Source organism: Echiichthys vipera (assembly GCF_963691815.1).
Source record: "Echiichthys vipera genome assembly, chromosome: 4".
NCBI classification, from domain to species: Eukaryota; Metazoa; Chordata; class Actinopteri; order Perciformes; family Trachinidae; genus Echiichthys; species Echiichthys vipera.
Window position 1 is genome coordinate 4,906,497 of NC_139829.1, and position 25,823 is coordinate 4,932,319.

The 25,823-nt window shown below is 41.2% G+C and overlaps 1 protein-coding gene across 1 annotated transcript in view; it reads left to right on the forward strand.

Annotated features, from left to right (window-relative positions):
- Window positions 1-25,823, forward strand: part of prdm6 (PR domain containing 6) — a gene marked incomplete at both ends in the record, with an annotated part of 107,593 nt that overhangs the window by 73,314 nt on the left and 8,456 nt on the right. The window contains one exon of the mRNA XM_083913009.1: window positions 10,872-11,256. Coding sequence (XP_083769135.1) covers window positions 10,872-11,256 — 385 coding nt within the window. The remainder of the gene's footprint in view (window positions 1-10,871; window positions 11,257-25,823) is intronic.

Sequence of the window (25,823 nt, forward strand, 5' to 3'; positions counted from 1 at the left end):
CGACTGTATTAATAAAACCACCAGATAGATCCAAAATCAGAAATGTTCCTGCCTTCAAATCATTTGGGGATGACTCTGCAAGTGAAGAAGGAACATTTGAACTCTGAAACTTCCCAAAAAACACACACACACACACACACACACACACACACACACACACACACACACACACACACACACACACCCACACACACACACACACACACCCACACACACACCCACACACACACACACACACACACACACACACACACACACACACACACACACACACACACACTCATTGTGTCCCAACACACGCTGGCAGAGGGCGAACAAAGACGGCAGGATTTGCTTTTGTTCCACCCTGCAGTGAAGTTTGTTCACATCCAAATGAGGTGGAATTAGATTACGCTTCTTTCGTAGCGACTGAGAGACAGCAGCTCTGCTCTGAATTAAAGTCAGCTCGCTGCTAACTGGATTTGGGTTTTCCATGGCATCGTTATCTGCTGCCCACAAAGGATGAGTGTGACGTCAAAACTTTGGAGACAGCAGGACTGTGACTTTGTGTCCTCGCTGGAACACACATTTAAGAACCTTTTACTGGTGCAGAGAGAGCCGGCAGAGCTCGTTCTGACTGGGAACAGATCCTGCAGCTCTGCATCCGTCTGCTGTGTTCAGTCTGTCCTCCATGAGCAACAGCAAGTTTTAATATATATATAATATATCAACGTCTTCTCATGAACAGATTCTTACACAATACTATGAAAAGTTATGCACAAACATATCGTATTTGTAGGGCCGGAACAGAAGTCAAAATATGCTAAACCAGAAGTGCAACAACGCACAAAAGAACGTTACATGACTGATTTTAGCCAACAAAAGGTGACAGTCAGGGTAAGGCATTAAAAACACTTGCTTAGGATTAGAAAAGATTTGTTTAGTACGGACGGGAATTGAACCCCGCTCGCCTGGCTTAAACTCCTGTGTTTTAGGATAAATTAGACCCAACAATTCCCCCATGAGCAGCAGCAGTGACAGTGGTGATGAAAACCTTCCCTTTAACAGGTAGGAGCATCAAACAGACCCAACTGTGGAGGACGGATCTCCGTCACCATTTCAAATCCTTATCAGAGGAAAAACATGAAAAGACTGAGGGGAAATGCACCATTTCCTGATTTGAATCCATTCAGTGAAGTGAATTTCAATTCAAAATACTTTCAAGGCAAGTCACAGAGACAACTAACTTCACATTAAAAAAACAAAAATGAAAATTGTCTTATTTAAACATCTCTTCTCAACTGTGATTTAGGGCCAAGTATGAAAAAAAAAAATGACGGACCCAGTGAGTGGGATATTGTATATATAAAAAGTTGCAGCTTTATGAGATTAAAAGTAGCAAATCTACGAGAAAAAAGTTGCAGATTTATGAGATTAAAAGTAGAAAATCTACGAGAAAAAAGTTGCAGATTTATGAGATTAAAAGTAGCAAATCTACGAGAAAAAAATGAAGAGTTATTAGACAGAAAGTCTGAAAAATCGTGTTTTGTTTTACACCTGTACATTTTTAGATGTATATATATACATGGCCCTAATACACCGTCGTACTCTTGTCCTGTTAAAGACCCCTGGCCTTAACTTTGATTGATTTGTCACAGAGATGTTCTACTTTCACACAATGGGTTCATATTTTATAGTTGAGCAAACTTGGAACTAAGGATGTTGGGATTAACGGTGGTTTCACAACCATTTTTCTGTCATGCGACAAACTCACATCACACTTGTGTCATCGCTTTACACAGACTTTAAGTTTTAAATATGACAGCATGGGTTAATTTACTGAAGTGAATATGATTGCTCACACACAAACCACACACACACACACACACACACACACACACATCCTGTGGTTGTTTACCCATGCACGTTCCATCCAATCTCAGCCTGTCGGCCTGACGCACCACAGCCTGGCCGCCGCCTAACAACAACAACATGTGCACCGACGCAGAGGGAAGAAGCACTTCCTTGTTGTCTTTCTCCTCCTCTCGTCCTCTTTTCCTTTCTTTTCCTCTAACACCTTTTTTACAAAGGCAAAGACAGGAGAAAAGAGAAAGAGGAGAGAATGGAAGAGAAGAAGTAGACGTTCAACAACGTTCAATTATCAAGCGAACTTTTGGAATAGCGAATAAACTGGAAACTAAGACAGGAAGAGGAGAGGGAAAATATGTGTGAAGGAAGGAGAGAAAGAAGAAAGGAGGACAGGAAAATGAGAGGAAAATTGATGTGTCAAGAAAGGAGAGAAGGAAGAAAGGAGGGCACGAAGATTAGAGGAAAAAGATGTGTGAAGGAACGAGAGAAGGAAGAAAGGAGGACAGGAAAATGAGAGGAAAAAGATGTGTGAAGGAAGGAGAGAAGGAAGAAAGGAGGACAGGAAGAAAGGAGGACAGGAAGAATAGAGGAAAAAGATGTGTGAAGGAAGGAGAGAAGAAAGAAAGGAGGACAGGAAGAAGAGAGGAAAAAAGATGTGTGAAGGAAGAGGAGAAGAAAGGAAAAGAGGACAGGAAGAAGAGAGGAAAAAGATGTGTGAAGGAAGAGGAGAAGAAAGGAAAAGAGGACAGGAAGAAGAGAGGAAAAAGATGTGTGAAGGAAGGAGAGAAGGAAGAAGAGAGGAAGGAAGGAGAGAAGGAAAGAAAAGAGGAAGGAAGGAGAGAGGAAATGAAGTGAAGATGTTTCCATCTCATCCCCCTCCTCCTCCTCAGTGCTTCATATTCCCATCTCTTCATCTGTATGTGACATAGTATTATTACAGGTATTATAATTGCCTCTATTGATTTCATAAGACTTTATTATCTCTGGGAACTTATGGTTATTGATCACTAAGGAAGCTTTGGCAGCATCATCTCAACTGTACTTCACCAGTAAAGAGAGGACGTCACTTGAGTGGAACACGAACAGCAGAAGTCCAACTTTCTCACATTTACTTGCTCCGTGTTCATGTGTTTCAGTTCCCGTTCATTTCATCCCGATTTTTCTCTTAAAGAAAAGAGACTAACTTGTCTCCTTCTGCTGCAGACATTTGACTTTTTGTTTTGTTGTGTCTCATTTTCCAAACTCTGGACTGCAGCTTCTCCCGCTGCAGTGTGCATCATGTTTATTTAATTGTGGGAGGCCAAAATCGCGTAATCACTTTTAATATTCGATGAACTGTGCAGCCTCAAGTAGATAAGCAGCTGGGAGACGGACAAACACACTGTTGGTTTTGATGTAGAATGAATCAAGTCTTCAGTAAAACAATATTCAGTGTGCAAAATATGTATTTTTCATCGCATAAATACGATTTTTAAACAAAGTGATCGCAAAGGTTCAGTCTTAAATGCCATTGATTGTCATTGTTGTGCGTGCCTCCAAATAATGAATGAAGATAATTTGAGTTATGCTCAGATTTGAGATATTAGATGATGTTCTTCAGTGTCGTCCTACTTTCCTAATAACAATTGATGGATCAGTTCTGTGTTTGACCAGGGGTCTGCAACACACGGCTCTTCAGACCCTTTTCGGTGGCTCACTGTAGCTTTGCCAAAAAATAACATGGAAATAAATTACGTAGGTTATTTATTTTTGCACAGTAGACAGTCTTTCAAAAGGAACACCTGTTATACTTGAGTTCAAGGTGATTTTAAATAAAATATTATGTGAAACTAAAATATGCGTTACCTACGTCTACGGCCCAGCGCCTTTCACTGCAGGTGGCTAATCTCTGCGCACGCTGCTGGTATACTAAGCATGGATATCCCCCAAAACAAATGTGTATATATATATATATATATATATATATAGCAATAAAACACCATAGGAAATAAACCTCAACACGGATATAGTCAATGAATAAGCAATATATACAATGAACTGCGACCCAATATACATGCGACACAAATTTAAATACTACATATTACATGTTTGAGAAAAAAACTTGTTTGTTCCCTTTTATCCAATATTCATCATACGTCATATATAAACATATTTTATATAGAACCCAACATGCTATAAATATAAACAATTTCCCCTATTTTATATATAGCCTAATACAATCTACATCTGAATAACTATACCGACTCTATAATCTACAATATAAATATAACTATATTCTATATACAACCAAATACATACAGTACAAGAAAAAACACTATCCCCATTTTATATACAACACGTATCCTCGTCTTTGGACGCCTAGACTGATTTATGTTTGTACTTAGTTTTAGCTATAATGTCATAGATGCAACAAACTATAGTTTTTTCTATATATCATATAACTGTATTTATAAAAACTTTATAAGCTGCCACATCAAATATGTTTTGCGGCTCCAGACACGTTTGATTTGGTGGAAGAGGCATAATGGCTCTTTTGATAGTAAAGGTTAAACCTTCTTCTGCATGTTGATGAGTGTCACACACACAGTTAGTAAAAGAGAGGAGACATCAACAGGAAAGACAGGCCGGCTGGAAAGGGATCGCCCTTGACTTCTCTTAATGAAGAAGCGTGTTGGACTCTCCCCTTCTTTAGTGTTGAAAAGTTGCTTTTAAAACTTTGCCCTCTGCTCCGTCCTGAGGATCTGTGTTCAGTTTGTAGTCCTGTCACACCCCTCTGAATGAGAACACACCCCTTCACAAAGAAAGAAAACACAGACTCTGCAATGTTGAACACTGCATCTGCATAATTTTCCCATTTCCATGATGCATTTCATGCGCAGCCCAAACCGTATTGACTTGCATTTTTTATATATGCGATGTTTGTTGCAAAATGAATTAAGTGTTGGCGAGCGGCGCGTAACGCGGGCGTCGATAGTGCCGTCGGGCAACTTACAAATGGTGTAATTATCTCCTCATAAGGTTATTAGAGGATCAATGGAGCCTGGTTGTCTGATGACAGAGGTGAGCTGATGAAGGATGGATAATGGTTATGATGACCTGACTGCAGAGGGGCAGTCTGCTGTGATAGAGAGACGAGGATTAGTGCGTGGCATATTCAGGAACTGTACACCTCTTTCCTTTAAAACAGATGTACATGGTTTTTTTTGTATTTTTCTGTATATCTTTTTGTTTTTCAATTTTATCATGTGTCTTTTATTTATCTTTTAATTTCTCTTAATTAATAAAGAGATATCTCTTGTCACTTTCACACCAGTAAAATCCCTTAAAGCTGCATTCTCTCTAATGTCCAGCAGGGGGAGACTCCACTTAAAGCTGCATTCTCTCTAATGTCCAGCAGGAGGAGACTCCACTTAAAGCTGCATTCTCTCTAATGTCCAGCAGAAGGAGACTCCACTTAAAGCTTCATTCTCTCTAATGTCCAGCAGGAGGAGACTCCACTTAAAGCTGCATTCTCTCTAATGTCCAGCAGGAGGAGACTCCACTTAAAGCTGCATTCTCTCTAATGTCCAGTAGGAGGAGACCCCACTGGCTCCAAAAAGAAGTGTGATTTTGTAGAAGTGAATGAGAAAATGAGCCTAAACTTCTCTCTTGATTTATTTCCTCAGTAAACATTTTCCTAATGAGTTTATGTCTCAATCTTTAGTTTCAAGTCTTCTTCAAAACAACATGATGCTCCTTTAGTAAAGTATGGTTCCATTTAGAGTCAAAGAGACCAGAAAGCAGGGATGCTTTAGGGCGGGGCTACACAGCCACCTGTCAATCAGGATAGAGGTTTAGTAATGTGTATCCAAGGTAGCTGAAGTGGACATTAAAATAGAACAAGTGAACTTGATTTGGGGTGGTGTCTGTGTTAAAGTCTCAGGACTTTGACCCTCTCTCAGTGTGTTTTTACTTCTTCACACTTCATTGGAACATTGTGGTCATTGACAAATTTCTTGATCAGCGTTCAGATCAAAATGGTAATCCACAAACCAATGGGTGACGTCACAGTAGCTACGTCCATCTCTTATATACAGTCTATGGTCAAACATGAATGAAGCTTTATTCAGAAGAAGTAGATTAAAAATGGTAAAAATAAAAAAAAACTTGTCCTTGATGGCCCCTCAAAATTAAGCCCCACAAGTCTTCCTACCTAAAAGACAAAATAAGTAATTTGTCATTGCCTTCTCCAAAAGAATCCATCTGCCACCATGTTAAATATGTGGTTAAGTTTTAGGCAAATAAAATGACTTGGTTGAGGTTTGGGAAAGATCATGGACATGGTTCAGCGAACATACACTGCTGGTTGAGGATGAGTCACTAATGACTCTCTACAGGAAGACAAACAATCTGACTTTTTGTCAGTTGATAGTGCCAAGTTTTTCTGAACAAACCAGTTTTTTACGTAAGGAAAAGTGAAACCATCCACAGTGAGGTAAAGTAAGACAAACCCTATTAATGTCAATTCAAACATAATAATTAAGGGTTATGGAGTCCAGGTCTGTAAGTTGGTCAGACCACAAAAACAGAACACAGATGAATTCTGGGTCAAGTGAGGACAGCTGGCAGCAGCTGGTTTGCCCAAAATCGAATTTACGCACTTTTATACAATATGCTGTTCCTTTAAATGTCATAGTACTTGACCAGCAACACTTCTTTATCCCAAATCTGTCTGTCTTATCTGTTTCACAAATTTATTTTCTAGCTCCTAAGTTCAGACGTTTGTTACAAAGCAAAAACAGACACAAAGTGCCTCCTAAAAAATTACGAGCAAATAAAACATAAAAAATAATACATTACCCAGGACGTGGTAGCAGTAGTAGATGTAGTTAGAGTGTAATTTCGGCGCAAAATCATCCCATGGTCATTTTTTCAGCGCTTACATACATAAAATAAGCCATCGAGACAGTTTTTTTAATGTATGAACTATGAACTATTGACGGAGAAATCCAGTAGAGTCGCTAACTGCCGGACGTGGCTAACAGTGATTAGCTCTGGGCAGTACAGTGAAGGCATTCAAACGTCTTTTTTAACCACTAATACTGCTCAAAATAACACCAAACCTCTGCAGTAGCATGATAAAAGTCCCTACACATAAAACGAAGCACCAACAATGTAGTCAGTGAACCCAGAGTTTATTAAAGACTAAAGACTATTAAAGACTTACCTACTGGCCCCTGTACCAGCTTCTCTCATAGTAAAGTCCATTCAAGTGGATTACCAAAGTCAATCCAAAAGGAAGGAACCCTTCTCATGCTGCTGCAGAGGTTTGCTGTTATTTTGAGCAGTATTAGTGGTTAAAAAAGACGTTTGAATGTCTTCATCGTATCGACCCGAATGAAAAAAACTGTGTCGATGGTTTATTTGATGTATGTAAGTGTCGAAAAAGACCATGGGATGATGTTGCGCCTGAATTACACTTTGAGGTATTACTGACTGGACTACTTCTTCAGTAGAAAATGTTGTAGCAGTAGTACATATGGTCAGCTCAGTCTACCAAGCTTCTTTAAGGTTCATTACCAACTGTGGAACTCGCACTCACACTGTGAGTTTGGTAGGCATGCCTGCTCTGGCCACACATACGGTCTATCACTGGCATACGTTTATATATAGGCAATTCTTGGTGTGCTGCCCTGTTATTTATGTTCTCTTATTAAGTTCAACAACATTCTTTGCGTTCTCAGGCTGTCGTTATGCTTTCTGTCCCACTTGTCCCACAGACCAGGATAAAAAGTGTGTTAGTTTACCTAACACCTCAACATGGAATTTGCTGCAGAATGACTTAAAACTTAGTGCATTAATTCCTTGAAAGAAATGGAGACAAACTCCTGAACATGTCGATGTTTTTAACTGTTCTTGGTTACAAAAATGGCTCCTTTCCCTTAAATTGATGTGATGTAAATTGTGTTACTTGTTTTTTTATTCAATATATTTTGTGTTTTCTGTTTGTAACTCTTGGCCAGGTCTCCATCGAAAAAATGTTTAATCTCAATGGGTGTCTCTTGGTTAAATAAAGGTTAGAATTATAATATCAAGTACTATCATTAGTTGTATTAGCTTCAGTGAGTAGGATTTGAGTAGTAATTGTAGGAAAGGCATAGTATTAGTGCTAGTAGTTGCAGAAGTAAGAACAGAAGCAGTAATGGCAGTAATTGGACTTAGGAGTAGTAGCACCATTAACAGCAGTAGCGTTAGTGGTAGAAGAGGGTTTTTCCAAGTAAATTAAAAACTCACCAGGGGCCTGTTTCACAAAGCAGGTTCAAAAAACTCTGAGTTTAACCCTGAACTCTGAGTTGATCTACTCTGAGATAGGAAACTCTGAGTTTTCGGTTCCAGAACAGCAGATTTGCGTTAGGTTGATCAACTCAGAGTAGTTTGACCTGGAGTTAAGCGCGTGCACCACAAGTATAAAAAGACAGCATCAATGGAGCCCTGATTCGACGAGTCACCATGGCAACAGGGAAGCGAAGGGCTACGCTACAACTGTAAATGGAAATATTAATGCGCTCATACGGTGAGTTTGAGCAGGTTTACACCGCTGCAGCAGCAAAAGAGAGGGAGACGGTGCAGGAGAACATTGCTGCTCGGGTCAGTGCATAAGTTTAAATGTAGTCCTGTTGCAATCACAGTAACATCACAGGGGAAACTGCTTGAGTGGGAGCCTATTAGTTTATTTCATTTAAGTGCGACCCCGCGGGGGAGAAGCGCACTTGGCAGCAGCTTAAGATGAAACATAAAAACATACAGGTATTCAAACAGGTAAAACATCGGCAAAATCTCATGGTGACGCCGCATTTTGAGCATGTTTTACATGGTAAAGTAAATATTACTGTAAGTGGCTGTTTTTCATACAACATATAAATGTTGTATAAAAAACTCCCATTTGCAAAACAACGCAGCGCAACACACAATATCTGCTGTGATATAAGAGCATTACTGGTTGTTAATGTTGGAAATGTAAGGAGGGATGAGATTGACTGTGACATGAAACGGTGTTGTGCCATATTCATCAACCCTGCCGTGAAATGCACCCCTCGCATTATAGGTGATATTCTGGATCAGAAGGCTATATAGGAGTAGTTTATATAGCAGTAACCCAACTAAAAGCACACACTTTTGAACCTATGAATTGCAAGAAAAGCTGGGATTATATTTAGGAAACGCTGAGTCAAATACATTCAACTTGCTCAAAAGATCCATTTCATTCATTTTGTAATTATGACTGCAGTATATTAAGGACGTCGAACTCAGGTGACGACTGATAATCATCTCCCGACGAATATTTAATTCTCTGTGCAGTAATGCGTCACCTTCATCCATGGGATCGTTATCAAAAGGACATGCCATGGTAGTGAAATAGTCACCACCTAATATAACTTCTAATGTCTGATTTTTGCAGTGATTTTCTGAAAAAACAGACGGAACTATACTACGCCAAAACTCGCCCGCTGACTGAATGAATGAGGAAATCAAACACCGTGTGTGGCTGAAAGAGAAACTCAAGGTTTTCTGAGAAAAACCTGGTCCCGACCGGGTTAGTTTCAGAGAGCATGTTACCATGGTAACTGACCGAGAGGTTAAGTTACCTCTCTTTGTGAAACAGGCTAGAGTTTGAGTTACCTCCCTTTATGAAACGGAAAACTCAGAGTTTCCCTCATTTCAGGGTTAACAGACTCAGAGTTTTCATTAAACCTGCTTTGTGAAACAGGCCCCAGGACTGCCATCATGTGGTAACCCAACCAGAAACAGGCTGGAGGACTTATTTGGGGCACTCAGCCACAGCCATAGTTTGAGAAACATTTCTGCGGTCAGAGAGAGGAACAGCATGTCACTGTAGCTGTACTAACAAGCAGACTCCAAACAGCCTAACTGGACCCATAATCCCATTCACTGGGAGCCGGAGCTGCAGTTTGCCCTTCGGCAAGAAAGCAGGATCTGGCCTCAGTTAGGACAATGTGGCGGCTTTTCTGATTCCATCACAACAGCAAAAACAAAAATCTGCACGGCACACAGAAGAGAACTTGTCCTGGTGGCAGATAGAACTATTTTTTGTGTTTAGTGTGTTGTCGCTCTGAAGACTTTAGAAGGCCTTCTCCCCAGCCATGTCTGGGGATCCCAAGGCAGGAATAAAATCCTAGCCTCGTGAGACCATCCTGATCTCTGAACTCCATTGTATTTTACTCTCAGATCAGTCTGGTAACATGCGGCGAAGAAGATTTGGAGAAGTTTGCCTAAGTGACCGAGCCAATCAGCGTTGGTTTTGAGGCAGATTTAAGTGTGACAAAACGAGGAGCTACTGCTCACTTACTCTTTTTTCTCTTGGAGCCTTCTGCTGAATATGGAACGGGCACCTCAAATTGTGCCTTTTAGCAGTAAACTCTCGTTACGGCAAATATCCTTTACAGACATGTTGTCACTTTCTGAGCTTTGCCTCAACGCGCTTAGTACGTGATACACTTCGTTGATCTGATTGTTGATTTGGCCCGTATGTTGGTGATAAACAGATGGTTTTTCCAATCAGCAACCAGTATTTTCACCCCTTTCCAAAAGATCTCACATCGAGAGTTCCCAGATGGATATGCTGAGACAATGCGAATCAATCCATCTGGAGCAGTCAGGTTAATAAAATCCCTCCAGCGCATCCAGAAATGTCTTCTCTTTTGCCTTGTAGTGGTTTAAGTCCACTTGTTAGATGTACGTGCTACAGTTAGAGTCTCTAGAAGTGTGCTAGCTGGCAGAATTGACCCACTGCTGGATATTGTTATGTACCATATGTTTCATGTGTTTCTTTCCAATGCTTTTAATGTTTTCTGTAAAGCATTTTGAATTAGCGTGTTGTTGAATTGTGCTATACAAATAAACTTGTGAGTCTGCCTCAGTGGACTCCACCCACTTGGATGTGTCCATAACACCTCCACTGGGAGAAAACTAAGCCTGTATAACCGAACAATTTCTGTCTTTTTTTTTTCTTTTTTTGTCTCCAGTAAACGTCCCAAACACGGTGGTGGAAGCCATGACCAGACAGGAGTCCCTCCAATCCTTCAGCAAGAACGGCAAACCCTCTTCGTCCTCGTCATCTTCCTCGTCCTCCACCCCCTCCGCTGCCCTCATGCGCTCCATGGTATTCCCCCACTCTCCCTGCCCTAGGAATTTCTCCCTGTTGGACAAGGTTGGGATCGGGATTCCGTCGGACTCCAGTTTCGGCCAGTTGGGGTCAAAGAACCAGCGAGTCCTGGCGAGCCCGACCTCCACCAGCCAGCTGAGCAGTGACTTCAGCGACTGGCACCTGTGGAAGTGTGGCCAGTGCTTCAAGACCTTCACCCAGAGGATCCTGTTGCAGATGCACGTCTGTCCGCAGAACCCAGACAGGTAAGACAATAGAGGTGTGCATCTCTCCCATATACGACCATCTGATGTGTATGTATAGTGCATGGGCTACAGTAGGATTAAAGGAACAATGCAATAATATATAACAATAATTTTAGTAATTGATACAGTTCTTAACAGTTGTTTAATGAAGACATTCAACAAAAGCATTTCATCATGAGATAGAATTTATAAGCATTGGTAAAACTGGTAAGCTACTGGTTAAATGTGTCCTCTCCTATCAACACTTTAAAAATTATTTAGCTCCAAAGGTAGAAATACCCATCAAAGTATATAATCGTCTCTGTGTGGTAGTCAAACTGTTGCAATGTGATTCCAATGTCATTTAAAGGTGCGTCGACAAGATATTTTATCATATTCACTGAAACCAACACAATGCTCCGATAGAACGTGACTAGATAGATTAAAAAAAATCGCCTCTACGTTCACTTAGAGCCTGTTGTTTGTTTTGTTTTGCAAAATTCAATGTTATTTACAATGCCAAATCATAACAAAAGTTAACTCAAGACACTTTACATAGTATGGCGTAGGTAAAGACCACACGAAGACCACACAAGTCGCAATGTCTATCATAATAATAGTTGTAATTATAACAGTTTTTATATACAGTATTAATCCAGCAAGCTTGTGCAATGAGAAGATGAGTAGTGTATCCATAGGGTAGCTAGTGTTGAACCTAGCTGCTTATAATCTATACGTTAAATCACATCATAAGCCAGCCTACTTCCATGTACTCCATCCTGTTGATCGATGCTGAAGAGACGGTCGCGGTCACAGAAATCTGGTGCACATGCACCGACAAGCACAAGCTCGGTGGTAGAGGGGAGGGCTGTGAGAGTTGAAATAATTCAAAAATTGGCTAATTCACATCAATCTGTCAGAATTGCCAATTTCAGCTTTAATTTTGTTGGACATATAGTGTAAATTTCACAGTATAAAGCATCCAGGTTATGATGCACAAGCTGTTTGGGAAGTTTTGTTGGACAATGAATTTATTTTTTGAGCTTCAAAGTGATGGTCAATATTTCTCACTTCTACTATAGAAAACGTGTGTACACATCTTTAGTAGCAACTGTTACAATCCTGAGATTCCCAAATGCTATATTTAACAATCAAGACTCTGGCTAATTACAAAATTGTTTTCTGTAACTTTTGATGACTTAGAAGGGAAAATCGTTAGATGTTTAACTTAATTTACTTTTGGGTATGAAAACAAATATGACACTTATACCACATCAGTGTCTGTATCTCTTGTAATATAGCTATGTATAATAACAATATACCACTTGTATTTACATAAATGTGATGAACATGACACAGCATTCAAGTTATAAAACCTGTTGTTGCAGTTTTCAGAGGAAGCCAACAAACCAGAAATTTAGGTTAGTAATTTATCACTCTGGCTGTCTCATCATCACACCGTTTGTGTGTGACAGAAAGTGGGAGTTTTTGGATAAGAGTGAAGAGAGTGTAAAAGTGTCTGAGTGTGTATAACATCTGCCAACTTAATTATATACAGCGTGGAGGGAGGAAGAGGAGACGTGATCTGTGTGTGTGTGTGTGTGTGTGTGTGTGTGTGTGTGTGTGTGTGTGTGTGTGTGTGTGTGTGTGTGTGTGTGTGTGTGTGTGTGTGTGTGTGTGTGTGTGTGTGTGTGTGTGTGTGTCGAGGGGATGGAGGATGTATTGGAAATTTTTTGCTTAGCTTTATTTTTTTGCAGGGAGAGTCAGAGTGGCGTATAAATCAACGCTGTGCGTCAGTGAGAAATACCTCGCCTTACGGTGACGGGGCCAGGAAAACAGATGCCACTTATTCAATAAACTAATACTCATAGGGAAGAAAAATGTGGGCTGGATATGGAGGGTGGGAGGGAGGGTCGATGTGAAGCTGCCTGTCAATAGGAAGGTTTTATGGGACAGAGGAGCAGATAAAATTCAGCTGAACAAGCCAAACAAGCCCCAAGCCCCAAGGTCCCACTGTGCCCTACCCTTACCTGGACTGGAGTTAGACCACTTTGCCCATCACAGCATCCCTGCCCAGAGTCCTTCCACCTCCTGTCACCCTGCCAGCGGTGTCCTTTCTCGGGCTTCCACCTGAATGTTGATGAATCGAATCGTCAGTCGAAGAGCATCCGACTCAAAACATCATGTCGTCCAACAGAAAGTCAGACTTTATTTTTCTGCCCTGTCACAGAGGACAAAAGAACGGCAGTCTTGTCTTGAATTGATGTAAATTCAACCGTAATTGTAAGGAAAAGTAGGAAAAAGGATGAAGGGACATTGTTGAAGGAGGGCAAATTAGTATTCCAAGGGTCGCTCTAAACTGGTGAACTTTGAAAAATCTTCAGGTAGAGCTCTAGCATTTTGTAAACAGCAATGACGACAACTATTTTGCTAGCATTCATGGTTCAGTCATTTAGGCATTTCCTTGTAGGTCAAATGTTGCCGCTGGGAAAGTTTCAGGGCACTTCCTCTCAAAAGTCCTCTCACTCAACATGTCTCCATTACAAAAATGACCCCAGGTGGATTTACGAGACTCCGGAGGTGACGTATCACTCTGAATGGGTTTTGGGGACAGTTTCGACCGTGTTGTCGGTCCACTTCTCGTATGCTCTGCTCGTTTCCTTCTGCTACTCCATGTTCTTCCTCTGGATAAAAGTGTCTACTCTTTACTTCTCTGGCTTTTAAAAATGTCTTGTGTTGTGTTGTGGAGTCAAGTACTACCTACTAGCGACAGGTACGAGTAGTTAGTTCCAAGATAGAGGGATTGCATCAATTCCTCGAGGGCCAATCAATTACTAGTTTTTCCAAATCTATTTTTAGAAGTCAACGCACCTTCCTGCAGGAATAATGATGCAAAGCACTAAAGCCTACCCAACACCTAATGCTTATTCTCAATCAAAACACTCACTCTCCCTTTAAGGATTGATTTTCCACAACCACAACTTCAAAACATTGTTTCCTTTCAAAAAAGGGATCAAATCCTCGTTCCCATTCTGTTAATGATCAGTCCTGCTGTGGAGAACAGGTGCTCCTCTGGCACAGAGGTGGCAGGGATCAACAGCTGCTGCTTTGACACAACGCTCAGTTTTAAGTCCCGGTGCCTGTTGGACTTCCACCCCTCCAGTGGGTTTTTCTGAGGACCAATGCATGGCTCACTGAAACAAGCTTCTAGCTCGTTGATATCCATATTTTCAAACTAATCCTCCTGAAGAAGGTGTCCAGTGCCTCGACGCTGTGGCCCTGAGCGTCACCGCTTTCCCCTACCATGTGGCTGGGCCTTGCACAGTAACCCCGTCATGTAGGTAACACAACTTCTCTGATGGGGAGACGAAGAGCCGGTTCCAAAAATCAAAAGTGTTTGTCTCTCGAGTCAAGAGCAGAAGCAAGAGGTGCTGCGCACACAAAAAAACTTGAGTGCCAATCGAGTTCATTTAAAATAAGGACTATGCAAGGAATCGATCATTCACGCCCATCCCTACTACCTACGTCACATCCGAGTTACAGTAATATCCAATCCGCAACCAGGCTTTTTTCAGGGGAGAAAACAAAACCCCAGTCAAACAGCTGCTAAGGGCAGCTCACATTCAAATTAGGAGCGTTTCGGCGAGGGAGACCAATCTCATACCGGGTATTCGACTGTAATGGAAGCATGCCTATAGACATGTCGAAACCTCATCAAAGCTATAGTTGTTAAAACTGCAACACTACAGAAAGTCTTCATTTATTTCTCGAGTCTCTTAAGTTCTCTATAGACGCCACAAAACGTTAAATTACAAGCTAATTCGCTTGGTGTCAAATTTGACCATGTGCTGACGAGTGCATGGTGCTAGCCAGTGGCGAATCTTTTTGAGATTTGGTTGTGTTAGCCAAAAACTGCAGGTTCTACTTGGTACCCATAAACTGCAAACTCTACGCAAACTTCTTTTCATCTTTTAAAGATTTAGGTTACTTTGTCACCCATCTCTACATTATTTTGGGGGTATCTAATGCCTGTCATCCCAGCACTGAACAGCTAGTAAAGCAGACTATTAGATGTTAAACTAGCATGGCTGCTCTGTGAATTAAGGAGCCTGGCTGTTTTCTTGATGCTTTGCTCCCTCTCTCACAACCCCCCCCCCCCCCCCCCCCTCTCTCTCCCTTCATACATATTTATTGATGTTTATTTGATGGGAACATTTGGAGCTGAAGACTGATGGCTCTTTATGTCAGCTTAAAAAAAAACACACCATACACCTCCTCTCAGCTCCGTCTCTTTCAGGTTTGTTTCTTTTTTCTGAACTTTTTTTTCGTCTCCTCTGTCATTTCAACTGAATCCATCATCAGAGGAGCAGTTTGTTTACGTCAGTGAAGCCCATGGAAGTGCTTTCGATTCAGTTTCAAACTGATGTCGGGATGTAGGATTCTGTTAAAGTTTTTATGATGACGACGAGTGATGAATCAGAGGGAAAAAATCAGAACATAAATGGACTGCGTTTTCACTTACAGGTTTGACATATTACAAAAGCAAAACAGCTTCAATGACTGAAATTAATAAGCGCTTCTTTTTTTATGACTGATGTGTTTACTGCACTGGTGTTTAAAAGACTCATTAGTGCTTTTCACTGAAAACGGGGTATTTTTGCTCAACACTTTGATCTCCGGTGTTCACAGTTCAGTTCTCCTTCTGGCGGCTAGCATTGTTTATGATAACGCATGTATGTGTATATGGATACAATCATGATTGTATATCAAAAGACAGAAGTTGTACAGCTGGTTGAAAGTGTGTATCACCACAGAGTTGACTCTACGGAGGAATTAAATGTTCGTTCTGTCAGTTGGTTTGACCTCCGTGTCGATGAATTTGGTCTCAGCACACGGATCTTCAGTTTTTCCACTGATAGTTAAACATTTAATATTCAATATTATTACTCATGTAATACGACTACAGTGATCCAGTATGAGTAATGGAGCAGGTTTGATCTTTAATTCCATCAGTGAAAAAACCTGGAGAAAAGAGAAAGAGTTTGGTTTTCATCGTGACAGTTTTATTATTATTATTGTTGTTTTTGCTCAATGCAGGATTTAATTTTCTTAACAGTTTTATGTTTGATGTAGCTTAAATGGATGGATGGATGGATGGATGGATGGATGATAGATTGATGGATGGATTGATGGATGGATGGATGGATGGATAGATGAATGAAGGGAAGGATGGATGGATGGATGGATGGATGGATGGATTGATGGATGGATGGATGGATGTTTGGATGGATGGATGGACAGATGCATGGATAGATGGATGGATGGATAGATAGATAGATGAATGGATAGATAGATGAATGGATAGATGGATGGATGGATGGATGGATGGATGGATGGAAAGATGATGGATGGCTGGATGGATGGATAGTATAGTTGGGAGACTGGGTTGATATATTGGCTATTGACGACGGATAAGTACATTGTCAGTTGATACAATGTGTATATCCGTACTTTTTGAGCCTTTTCAGCACATTTGAACAAAAACGTGGAACATGACAATGATAAATGACAGTGTTAATGAATGACACTGTTAATAAATTATACTGTTAATAAAGTAATGTTAATAAAGGACAGTTTATAGATGAAAGTGATGAAAGTGTTAATAAATGACAATGTTAATAAATGACTTTAGTTGAGTTTTTCACACCTCCTCTGAACCGTAACTACACGCTGTCTTTTAACCGTTATTATAAATCATGTGTATATGACGGTTCAGTGGTGCTCATGGTTCCTTTGTAGCCTGATTCTAGTTTTAACATCAGTTGAAGGTTCACTTGCTCACTTTTTGAGCTGAGAAAATTCCCAATAACAAAATGGAAATGTTTGCTTGTCAGGCTCAAACAACAGTGTTTCTCTCTGTGTTGCTGAACTGTTGACATTTAGGAGATTTATAACCCATCAGTGAGGCCATATTTGCATTTAACACTAACACAGATGTGTGTTGTCCCTGCTGGACACACAGATGTGTTGAAAAATGACTTGATTCTTTTTCTTTCTAGCCGCAGGAGTAACTAATGATGATTCATCACTGTGATGGACGAGCTTGCAGAAATTCCTTCAAAGTCTATTTTTATCTGTCATGTTTGACACTATAATGAAAATCTACTTTGTGTTGCATCTGCATACCAGTGGGGTTGTGTTTAAGAAGAGCTCTGTGCAGTGCTGTGAAAGTCAAATTCACATTATTTTCAGTTATTGTAACTTTGGTTAAACACAACAGACCTCTGTTTAATTGAGTCTTTTTATTTAGTTTAAATTTGTGCAACTTAAATTTTTAAAGAATGAGCAACTTCTGGCCATCAGATATCTTCTGTAATCCATCATCCATTGTCCATCATCTTCAACCACTTGTCCCTGTCGGGGTCGCGGGGGGGCTGGAGCCAATCCCAGCTGACATCAGGCGTGAGGCGGGGTCCACCCTGGACAGGACGCAAGTCTATCACAGGGCACATAGAGACGTACAGAGACAGACAACCATTCACACCTACGGGTGATTTAGAGTCATCAATGAACCGAACACCTGCATGTCTTTGGACTGTGGGACGAAACCGGAGAACCCGGAGAAAACCTACGCAGACACGGGGAGAACATGCCAACTCCACAAAGAAGGGCCCCAGCCGGGATTCAAACCAGGAACCCTCTTGCTGTGAGACACTCTCTGTGTCTTCATTTGACTCTTTAGATGTGAAATGAACTAAAGTAGGAAACACAGCAGGGTCGATTAAGAGCTCCTCAGAACATGTCTATTTTTAAGTACCTCTGGCCAGAAACTTGAAGTGGTCGATGAGCGGTCTTATCATTCAAGCTTTTTATTGTTTGTTGCAAATTGTCATTACTGCTCGTGTGAATAGTCGACGTGTAGTTTATTGGTCACAGCCCCGGTGTGCAAAGGCCTTCATTCTGAAGAGAGACATGATAAAACTAAGTGTCAAGTGTTTTGTCTTCTTGAATGTATCAATGAATGACATTACAACTCCATCTAAATGACTTCAACTTCCTTCAAAACTACCCATAATCCAAAGCTTTACCCCCCCTCAAAAAAAAAAAAACCCAAGGCAGTCAGTGATGACAAGATGACAAGATATTGGCTGTTAGCTTGGTTTTTGTTCTAGGCTCATTTGATGAGAACAACTGTTTGATGAGGACATTATGTGAGCTTTCTGCTTTAATAGGTTGGTCAATACAGTCAAAGAGAGAGACGAATCAAAAGAGAGATGGATGCTGGTAGACAAGACAGAGAGAAGAGCAGATGAAGGAAAGGGAGTTTGGTGTGTTTGTACAGTATGGGGTCTTCTATACATACAGTATAAATGTGTAAGTGTGTGTGTGTAAGTGTGTGTGTTCAGAGAGTCATTGATTATGTATTGACGAGGCGGGAGCAGTGATTTATAGCTGCTGGTCTCGGGGGGAATAATGTCCTCATACCGAGGCGGACAGACGAGTCGTCCTCACAGCACAGTTATAACTCCATATGGATTAGACCGACTCCATACGGGTCAATCGACACACTTCACTCTGCATCGCTGCATGTTGCAGACACACACACACACACACACACACACACACACACACACACACACACACACACACACACACACACACACAAAGAGTCGAAAATCAACTTTTTAGTACATGAATTTACTTTTTATAAACTCATGAAATGGCTGATGATTCTTGTGATTTTTTGGGGGTAATCCTCATGGTTGTATGCACTTATTGTATTGAATTAATGGGTGTAATGTTCTGTGATAGTTTTTGCAGTTATTTCGTGGTCAGTGGTGTTTTATTCTCTTTTATACTCGATCACTTTTATACTCCGATGTGTGAATGTAAACGGGTTCTATGGGTCCAGATGTGTGAATGTAAACGGGTTCTCTGGGTCCAGATGTGTGAATGTAAACTGGTTCTCTGGGTCACGATGTGTGAATGTAAACAGGTTCTCTGGGTCCAGATGTGTGAATGTAAACAGGTACTCTGGGTCCAGATGTGTGAATGTAAACTGGTTCTCTGGGTCCAGATGTGTGAATGTAAACTGGTTCTCTGGGTCCAGATGTGTGGATGTAAATGGGTTCTCTGGGTCCAGATGTGTGAATGTAAACAGGTTCTCTGGATCCAGATGTGTGAATGTAAACAGGTTCTCTGGGTCCAGATGTGTGAATGTAAACGGGTTCTCTGGGTCTAGATGTGCTAATGTAAACAGGTTCTCTGGGTCCAGATGTGCTAATGTAAACGGGTTCTCTGGGTCCAGATGTGCTAATGTAAACGTGTTCTCTGGGTCCATAAACAGTGCTGAGGGTCATAAACCAGATCTTACTGTAAACATGAGACTCTTGTGGATCCAATGAGCCCAGTTGTCTTCATGTCGGATGACGTCTGTCCCCAGCGGAGACATTTCATCGTCTCAAAGTATCTGTTGTGACCTCGAGGAAAATCACAGCCTGATGAAACTTTACTACCACAAACTAGAGACCTGGAGCATTCAACAAACATCTTCACTCTAGATTTACAACTGAGTTCATTGCAGCATCTGAAAGACAAATAGTCGGCGAGCCGGCCAGTTGCCCGATGGAACGTTAAAAGTTTAATGCACTTGCACAAACTAGATGCCACCCCTGCATAAGTCAGTGCTCCACTTGGGGCAGTCAAAAAAGTGTGGACACACCCCTGTGTCCAGTAGCTCACCCGGTAGAGCAGGAGCCCCATATACAGAGGCTGAGTCCACGCCACAGTGGCCAGGGTTCGACTGCGATCCACAGCCCTTTGCTGCGTGTCGCCCTCACTCGCTCAGCCTTCAGTTGTACTTTCAAACAATGGCATAAAATAAGGAACAATTCCAACAGCTTGCAGATTGATTTTGGACACCAGGGCTGTCACAAAATCAAGTTTGAATGAATCAAACTAGCCTTGGACGATAGTGGGTTGAGTCATAAATGATGTTCATGTTTGTGAGCAGGCTAAATCACATTTGGGGCATCTGTTTATGGGGTTGTCTTTTTTGTTAATTCAGAGAAATTAACATCAGCTTTATCCTTTGCTTGTACCAAGAAACTGACCCTTTGATTCTACAGATCTGATCTAACAAGTGGATTTATGTTGAAATTGTGTTTTTCCACGTGAATGGAGTCAGATTAAGGACAGTGCTGTGACCTGTTGTGGTTAATTTGCTTTGTCTCAGGGTGAGGTTTCAATGTTGTTGATTAAAAGATGCTGCAGGGCTCAACACTAACTTTTAAAAGTGGCATGAGCTTTTGGCTGCAGAAACTAATAATATGGTTGCATTTTTGAGTAATGAAAATGATTATGTCACCCTAATAATGCAAATTTCACCCAAACATGTACAGTTGGTTTTTTTACTGGTTTTTCATTAGGGTTAGTTTTTTATTATTTTTTTGCTTAGTCAAACGCCGTAATGTCCTTTGTCTCTAGAACAGACGCCTGTGTGCAAGTGAGTAAAAGCTCCTGTGCACGTGCAGCGTTGTTGCATACATTTGACTGGTTTCTGCAACAGCAATATTTAAACATCACTTATGAAACAACTATTTGAGATGTATTTATTTTGATGTGCACGTTTTGCCGTCTCTATTTGTTGTGTGTTAAAAAGTGCTCGCAACAGATTGGTTGCTGCGACCTGCCCTGAAAGATGAACACGGTGGTTCATGCTCTAAGATGCACACCTCTCTCTTTTTGGGGGTGGCTGTAGTTCAGTGGGTCGTCCTCCTTTTGAGAGATCGACAGTTCGATCCCCAGCTTACCCGCATGTCGAAGTGTCCTTGGGCAAGACACTGAACCCTGAATTGCTCCCTGTGCTGCACATGGGTGTGTAAATGTGGTGTGAATGATTAGATTAGATTAGATGGTATGTAGATGTCCACTGCCATCATGTCTGTGTGAATGGGTGAATGTGACAAGTAGCATGAAAGCGCCTTGAGTAGTCAGAAGACTAGAAAGTCGCTTTATAAGTACAAGACTATTTACCAAGTCCATTTTCCCCCTGCGCTCCCTGCTCCTGACCACCTTCTTGACCTCTGACCTCTCTGAGGAAATGAAAACATTTGTGTGTGTGTTGCAAGAAATGGTATTCCCATGCAGTCTATAACAGCTGGAGCAGTGAGGAGCCGGTTGGCATGCACTTTCTGGGTCTCTCTCATCAGCTCATGTGTTAAAGGTGCGGACGCAGGGGCGCGTTGACACTGACGCTGTTGTTATTACCACACGTTGTGTTGAAAGGTGACACGAGGTTTATTGTCCTGAACCGCGTTTCACAGACGTGTTGAAAATGACTAATTTTATTGTCTGTGTGTGTATATTTTACACACACACGCACACACACAGACACACACACACACACACACACACACACACACACACACACGAGGAGGCGAGGCTAAGTGGGAACAACATGGCAGCCGGTTCACTCTCATCGTACATCCAAACCAAGTAATATTAGTTTGCCCGTGAACCAAATCGAAGCGTCTATTTAGTGTTTTTCTTCGCCTGTCGCGGTGTTGACTCTGAACATATTTTGCCATCTGTGCTGTCAACAGACTGTAACACCGTCAGACTGAAAACTGTGTGACGCTGTCGGCCTCCAGCAGAGTTTGAGATGGAAAAAAAAAGACTAAACTGTTATCTCCTGAAATATCTGTGAAAGAAAAGGGGAAAGAGTGTGAGTGGAAATCAATTAGTAGATAAAAAGCAGAATAACAGGCATCTAATTTGATTTATAATCTTTTCAGTTACATCTAAAACATTAATGTCAAATATTTGCTGTGGTCGCTTCTCCGGTGTGACGATTTACTTCTTTGTTATGTACCATTGCAAATTTGGATTTTGGTCTGTTGGTGAAGTTCTGGAGAACGTCTCCTGAGCTGCGTTGGTCTCACGTGTTATCACCATGACAACCAACAACAATCGCCATTTTGTTTGACCAAGTCAAATGTCCAAAGAAAATGCTCAATGTCCTGAATATCAGTTCTGCGGCGAGCTGTGGCCGGTGTGCAGCAGTCAGACGAATCGAATATTAGTATATTCTAAAATTTGAATATTCGGATGATTGATATTTGTATATGCTTAAAAAATAATGCCTTTAATTAAACCAAAAAAACGAGTTGCAGGACAGTCTTTACTGTGTTTTCTGTCATTTACGACTCTTCTCTCTTTTCCTCTCCTCACGCTAGGTTGCTGTGTTCAGCACATAAACTGTATAAAAATGTACGTAGCCTCTACGTCAACGTCCGTTTTCTCAATTTGATCCAATCCTACTCATCTATGGAAGTCGCCATCTAGTCAGACTTTTGCATTTCCTCTGACCAAAAAAGGGCATGTATGTGACGTTAGGGGGAGGGGCATACGTCCATCTGGCTGACGTATACCTCCGAGGAGAAGTGAGGGCCAGATGCTAGCTGTCACTCAAGAGGCCACATCCCTAATTATTCAGAAACTTTAACCTCCAATAAAATAAAAACTAGCCTGGTCCAAAAAAAATTCACCCCCCTCAGTGTTGTCATGGAGATATGACCTAGAAATACAGACTGTAATGTTTTTTTGTCCCAGGCCTTAAACAGGTTTAATGGTGCTGTGAAAACGGTCTGTTTAACATGGGGGTCAATGAGAAACTGCTCTATTATGAAACCTTTTGGCACTTCCTGATTGGATCAACCAGGAAGTGGCTGTGATGGGGCTTGGTTCAGCAGAGAGAAGCTGCAGGACAGTGGCTAACGTGTTTTTCTGCTACCAACGACAGCTGCTCTGGTTCAACAAAGACGCCGCGTTCTGAGCAATTTCCAGTAATTAGACGCTTATTTTTTCATTTTTTAAATTTTATTTTAGACTGCAGCCTGTGTATTGCAGAGACACAGAGACACTTCTCTCATAGTCACGTTTATGTGTCTACATGAGAAGACTGGCTCCTTCTAGACACAACACAGTCGAGATATTAAGTCTCTTATTCATGCTTATGTGTGGTTGTGTGTAAAAGTTTATTCATTGTGCTCAAGAACACATTTGCATGTGCATGTGTGTGCAGATATTTCGGTTGCAGATGCACGTGTGTGTGTGTGTGTGTGTGTGTGTGTGTGTGTGTGTGTGTGTGTGTGTGTGTGTGTGTGTGTGTGTGTGTGTGTGTGTGTGTGTGTGTGTGTGTGTGTGAGTGTGTGTGTGTGCGTGTGTGTGCACATGTGTGTGTGTGTGTGTGACTGTGTGTGTGTGATGGAGGTGTTTGTGCTCCTCCTCCTCTCTCCACTGTAATAAACAATAACCGGGCATTAATCTCCCGGCCTGCTGCCTTAATAAATAATATCCACACATTCATCAACTTAAACTATTCACAATCAATGCAGCTCTTCATAGAAAACCCACCTAATAAATAGTGCTGCGGCCCACTGAGGCGTGAACTTATAGACCAGCCGACTGATAAATGAACCGACCCCCACGGCGAGACGCCTTTTATGTGGAAAACTGCAAGTGAGAATTTTTCGATTTTATATTACACTATTTTACTCTTATTACTTCCCTCTGTGTGTGTGTGTGTGTGTGTGTGTGTGTGTGTGCGTGCGTGCGTGCGTGCGTGCGTGCCTGCCTGCGTAAGTGCGTGTGTGTGTGCGTGCGTGTGTGTGCGTGCGTGCGTGCGTGCGTGCGTGCGGGCGTGTGTGTGTGTGTGTGTGTGTGTGTGTGTGTGTGTATGTGTGTGTGTTCAGGGTGCAGTAGGTGTCTGTGATTTATCGGAGCGGTGAAGATGTTGGTCTATTTGTTTTGTTCTGGTTCTGGGGTGTTTACCTATTTGTAAACTCCTGATGTCAGAGTTTTTGTCTTTCTGGTTTCAGAATAAGAATCGCTTTATTGTCCGACTGCAGGCAGCACACAGGGATTTGTCCGGGTCGCACAGCTGTACAGACATTTGAACAGCTAACAGCAACACACAGCGATAAATAAGTACAGTGAAGAGCATGTATATATATACATATATATATATATATATATATATATATATATATATATATATATATATATATATATATGCGTGTGTATTTACACGTTTACTCCCTGCACCGTGTGGAATATAGAGATTAGAGCCTAGGAATGCATTTTAATGAACTGGTTTTTGGTGCAAAACAGTGACTCGTTTATTAGGGGTGGCTAATAGTGTCGTTTTTTCAATTGTTTTCTATTAAGATCAAGGGCAAATGCAGTAAAAAATAATACATTCATTGATGAATATGTAGGAACATACTTCCTATTATTATTGTTTATTCATTCATTTTTCTCTCTCTTTGTATGTTATTTTATTTATTTACTTATTCAATTGTTCTGTATTGAAGACTCCATCTGAGTCATGTTACATGTTTAAAAAAGTGTCTAAAACTAAAAGAATAGTTATCATAATAAAGTGTCTAAACCTCCCAAAAATAAGTTAATAATAAGAAAGTGTTTAAAACTCAAATAAAGTTTTAATAAAAAAGTGTCTAAAACTCAAAAGAACAGGTATAATACGAAAGTGCCAAACGACAACGTGGCGGCGCCCGTATCTGAGATATGTGGCTTTCGTACAGAGTGAGGATGTGGAGACATTTGGTCTTTGTGTTGAGTAACAACTTATTCACAATATCCAGGAGTTTTCAAAAGTTCAGATTCGTCCTCTTTTTTATTTTTACACCTTAAAAACAAAGACAAAAACATCCGTACTTTCTACTGCTTCAAATTTGGAACAAGTAGCTGATGCTGTATGTTCTGTTGTTGGCCTTCAATCCAACTCAATGAAAAACTCTTCTAAAGATCAAACAAACCTAAATATTTCATTCTTATTTGAGGAATAATAATCTGAAATCAAGCTAGAGAAATGATGATGGGAAAACAGCGGGGGGGGGGGGGGGGGGCAACTGGAAGTTAAAACCAAATAGCTAGATAATGTTAGCTCTGTGTGTGTGTGTGTGTGTGTGTGTGTGTGTGTGTGTGTGTGTGTGTGTGTGTGTGTGTGTGTGTGTGTGTGTGTGTGTGTGTATGTGTGTGTGTGTGTGTGTGTGTCCAGCTGAAATAAATGGAAACAGTGTAAGATTAGATCTGGAAGCTGGACACTATTAGCAGACACTCACACAATTTATCTCTATCTCTATCTTCTTTTCTTGTTCTGTTATTGTCTCCATCTCCATCCCTAACTACACACAAACACACACACACACACACACACACACACACACACACACACATACACACACACACACATACACACACACACACACACACACACACACACACACACACACACACACACACACACACACACACACACACAGTGATAAATGGTCCAGTCGTGATCTAGGCTTGCATTGTTGATGAGGGTCATGCTACCATGGTAACGGGAGCGGTGTCCGACTCCCCCTGCTCTGCTCTGTTTGTGTGTGTGTGTGGGTGTGTGTGTGTGTCATCGTGGTTCTTCACCTCCTCCCTCTCTGTTTCTGTGTCTTTATGTCTTTATGTTTCTCTGTAAAATCAAAAATTAAGACTTACTTGCGAAACATCTCGTTAGACTCATA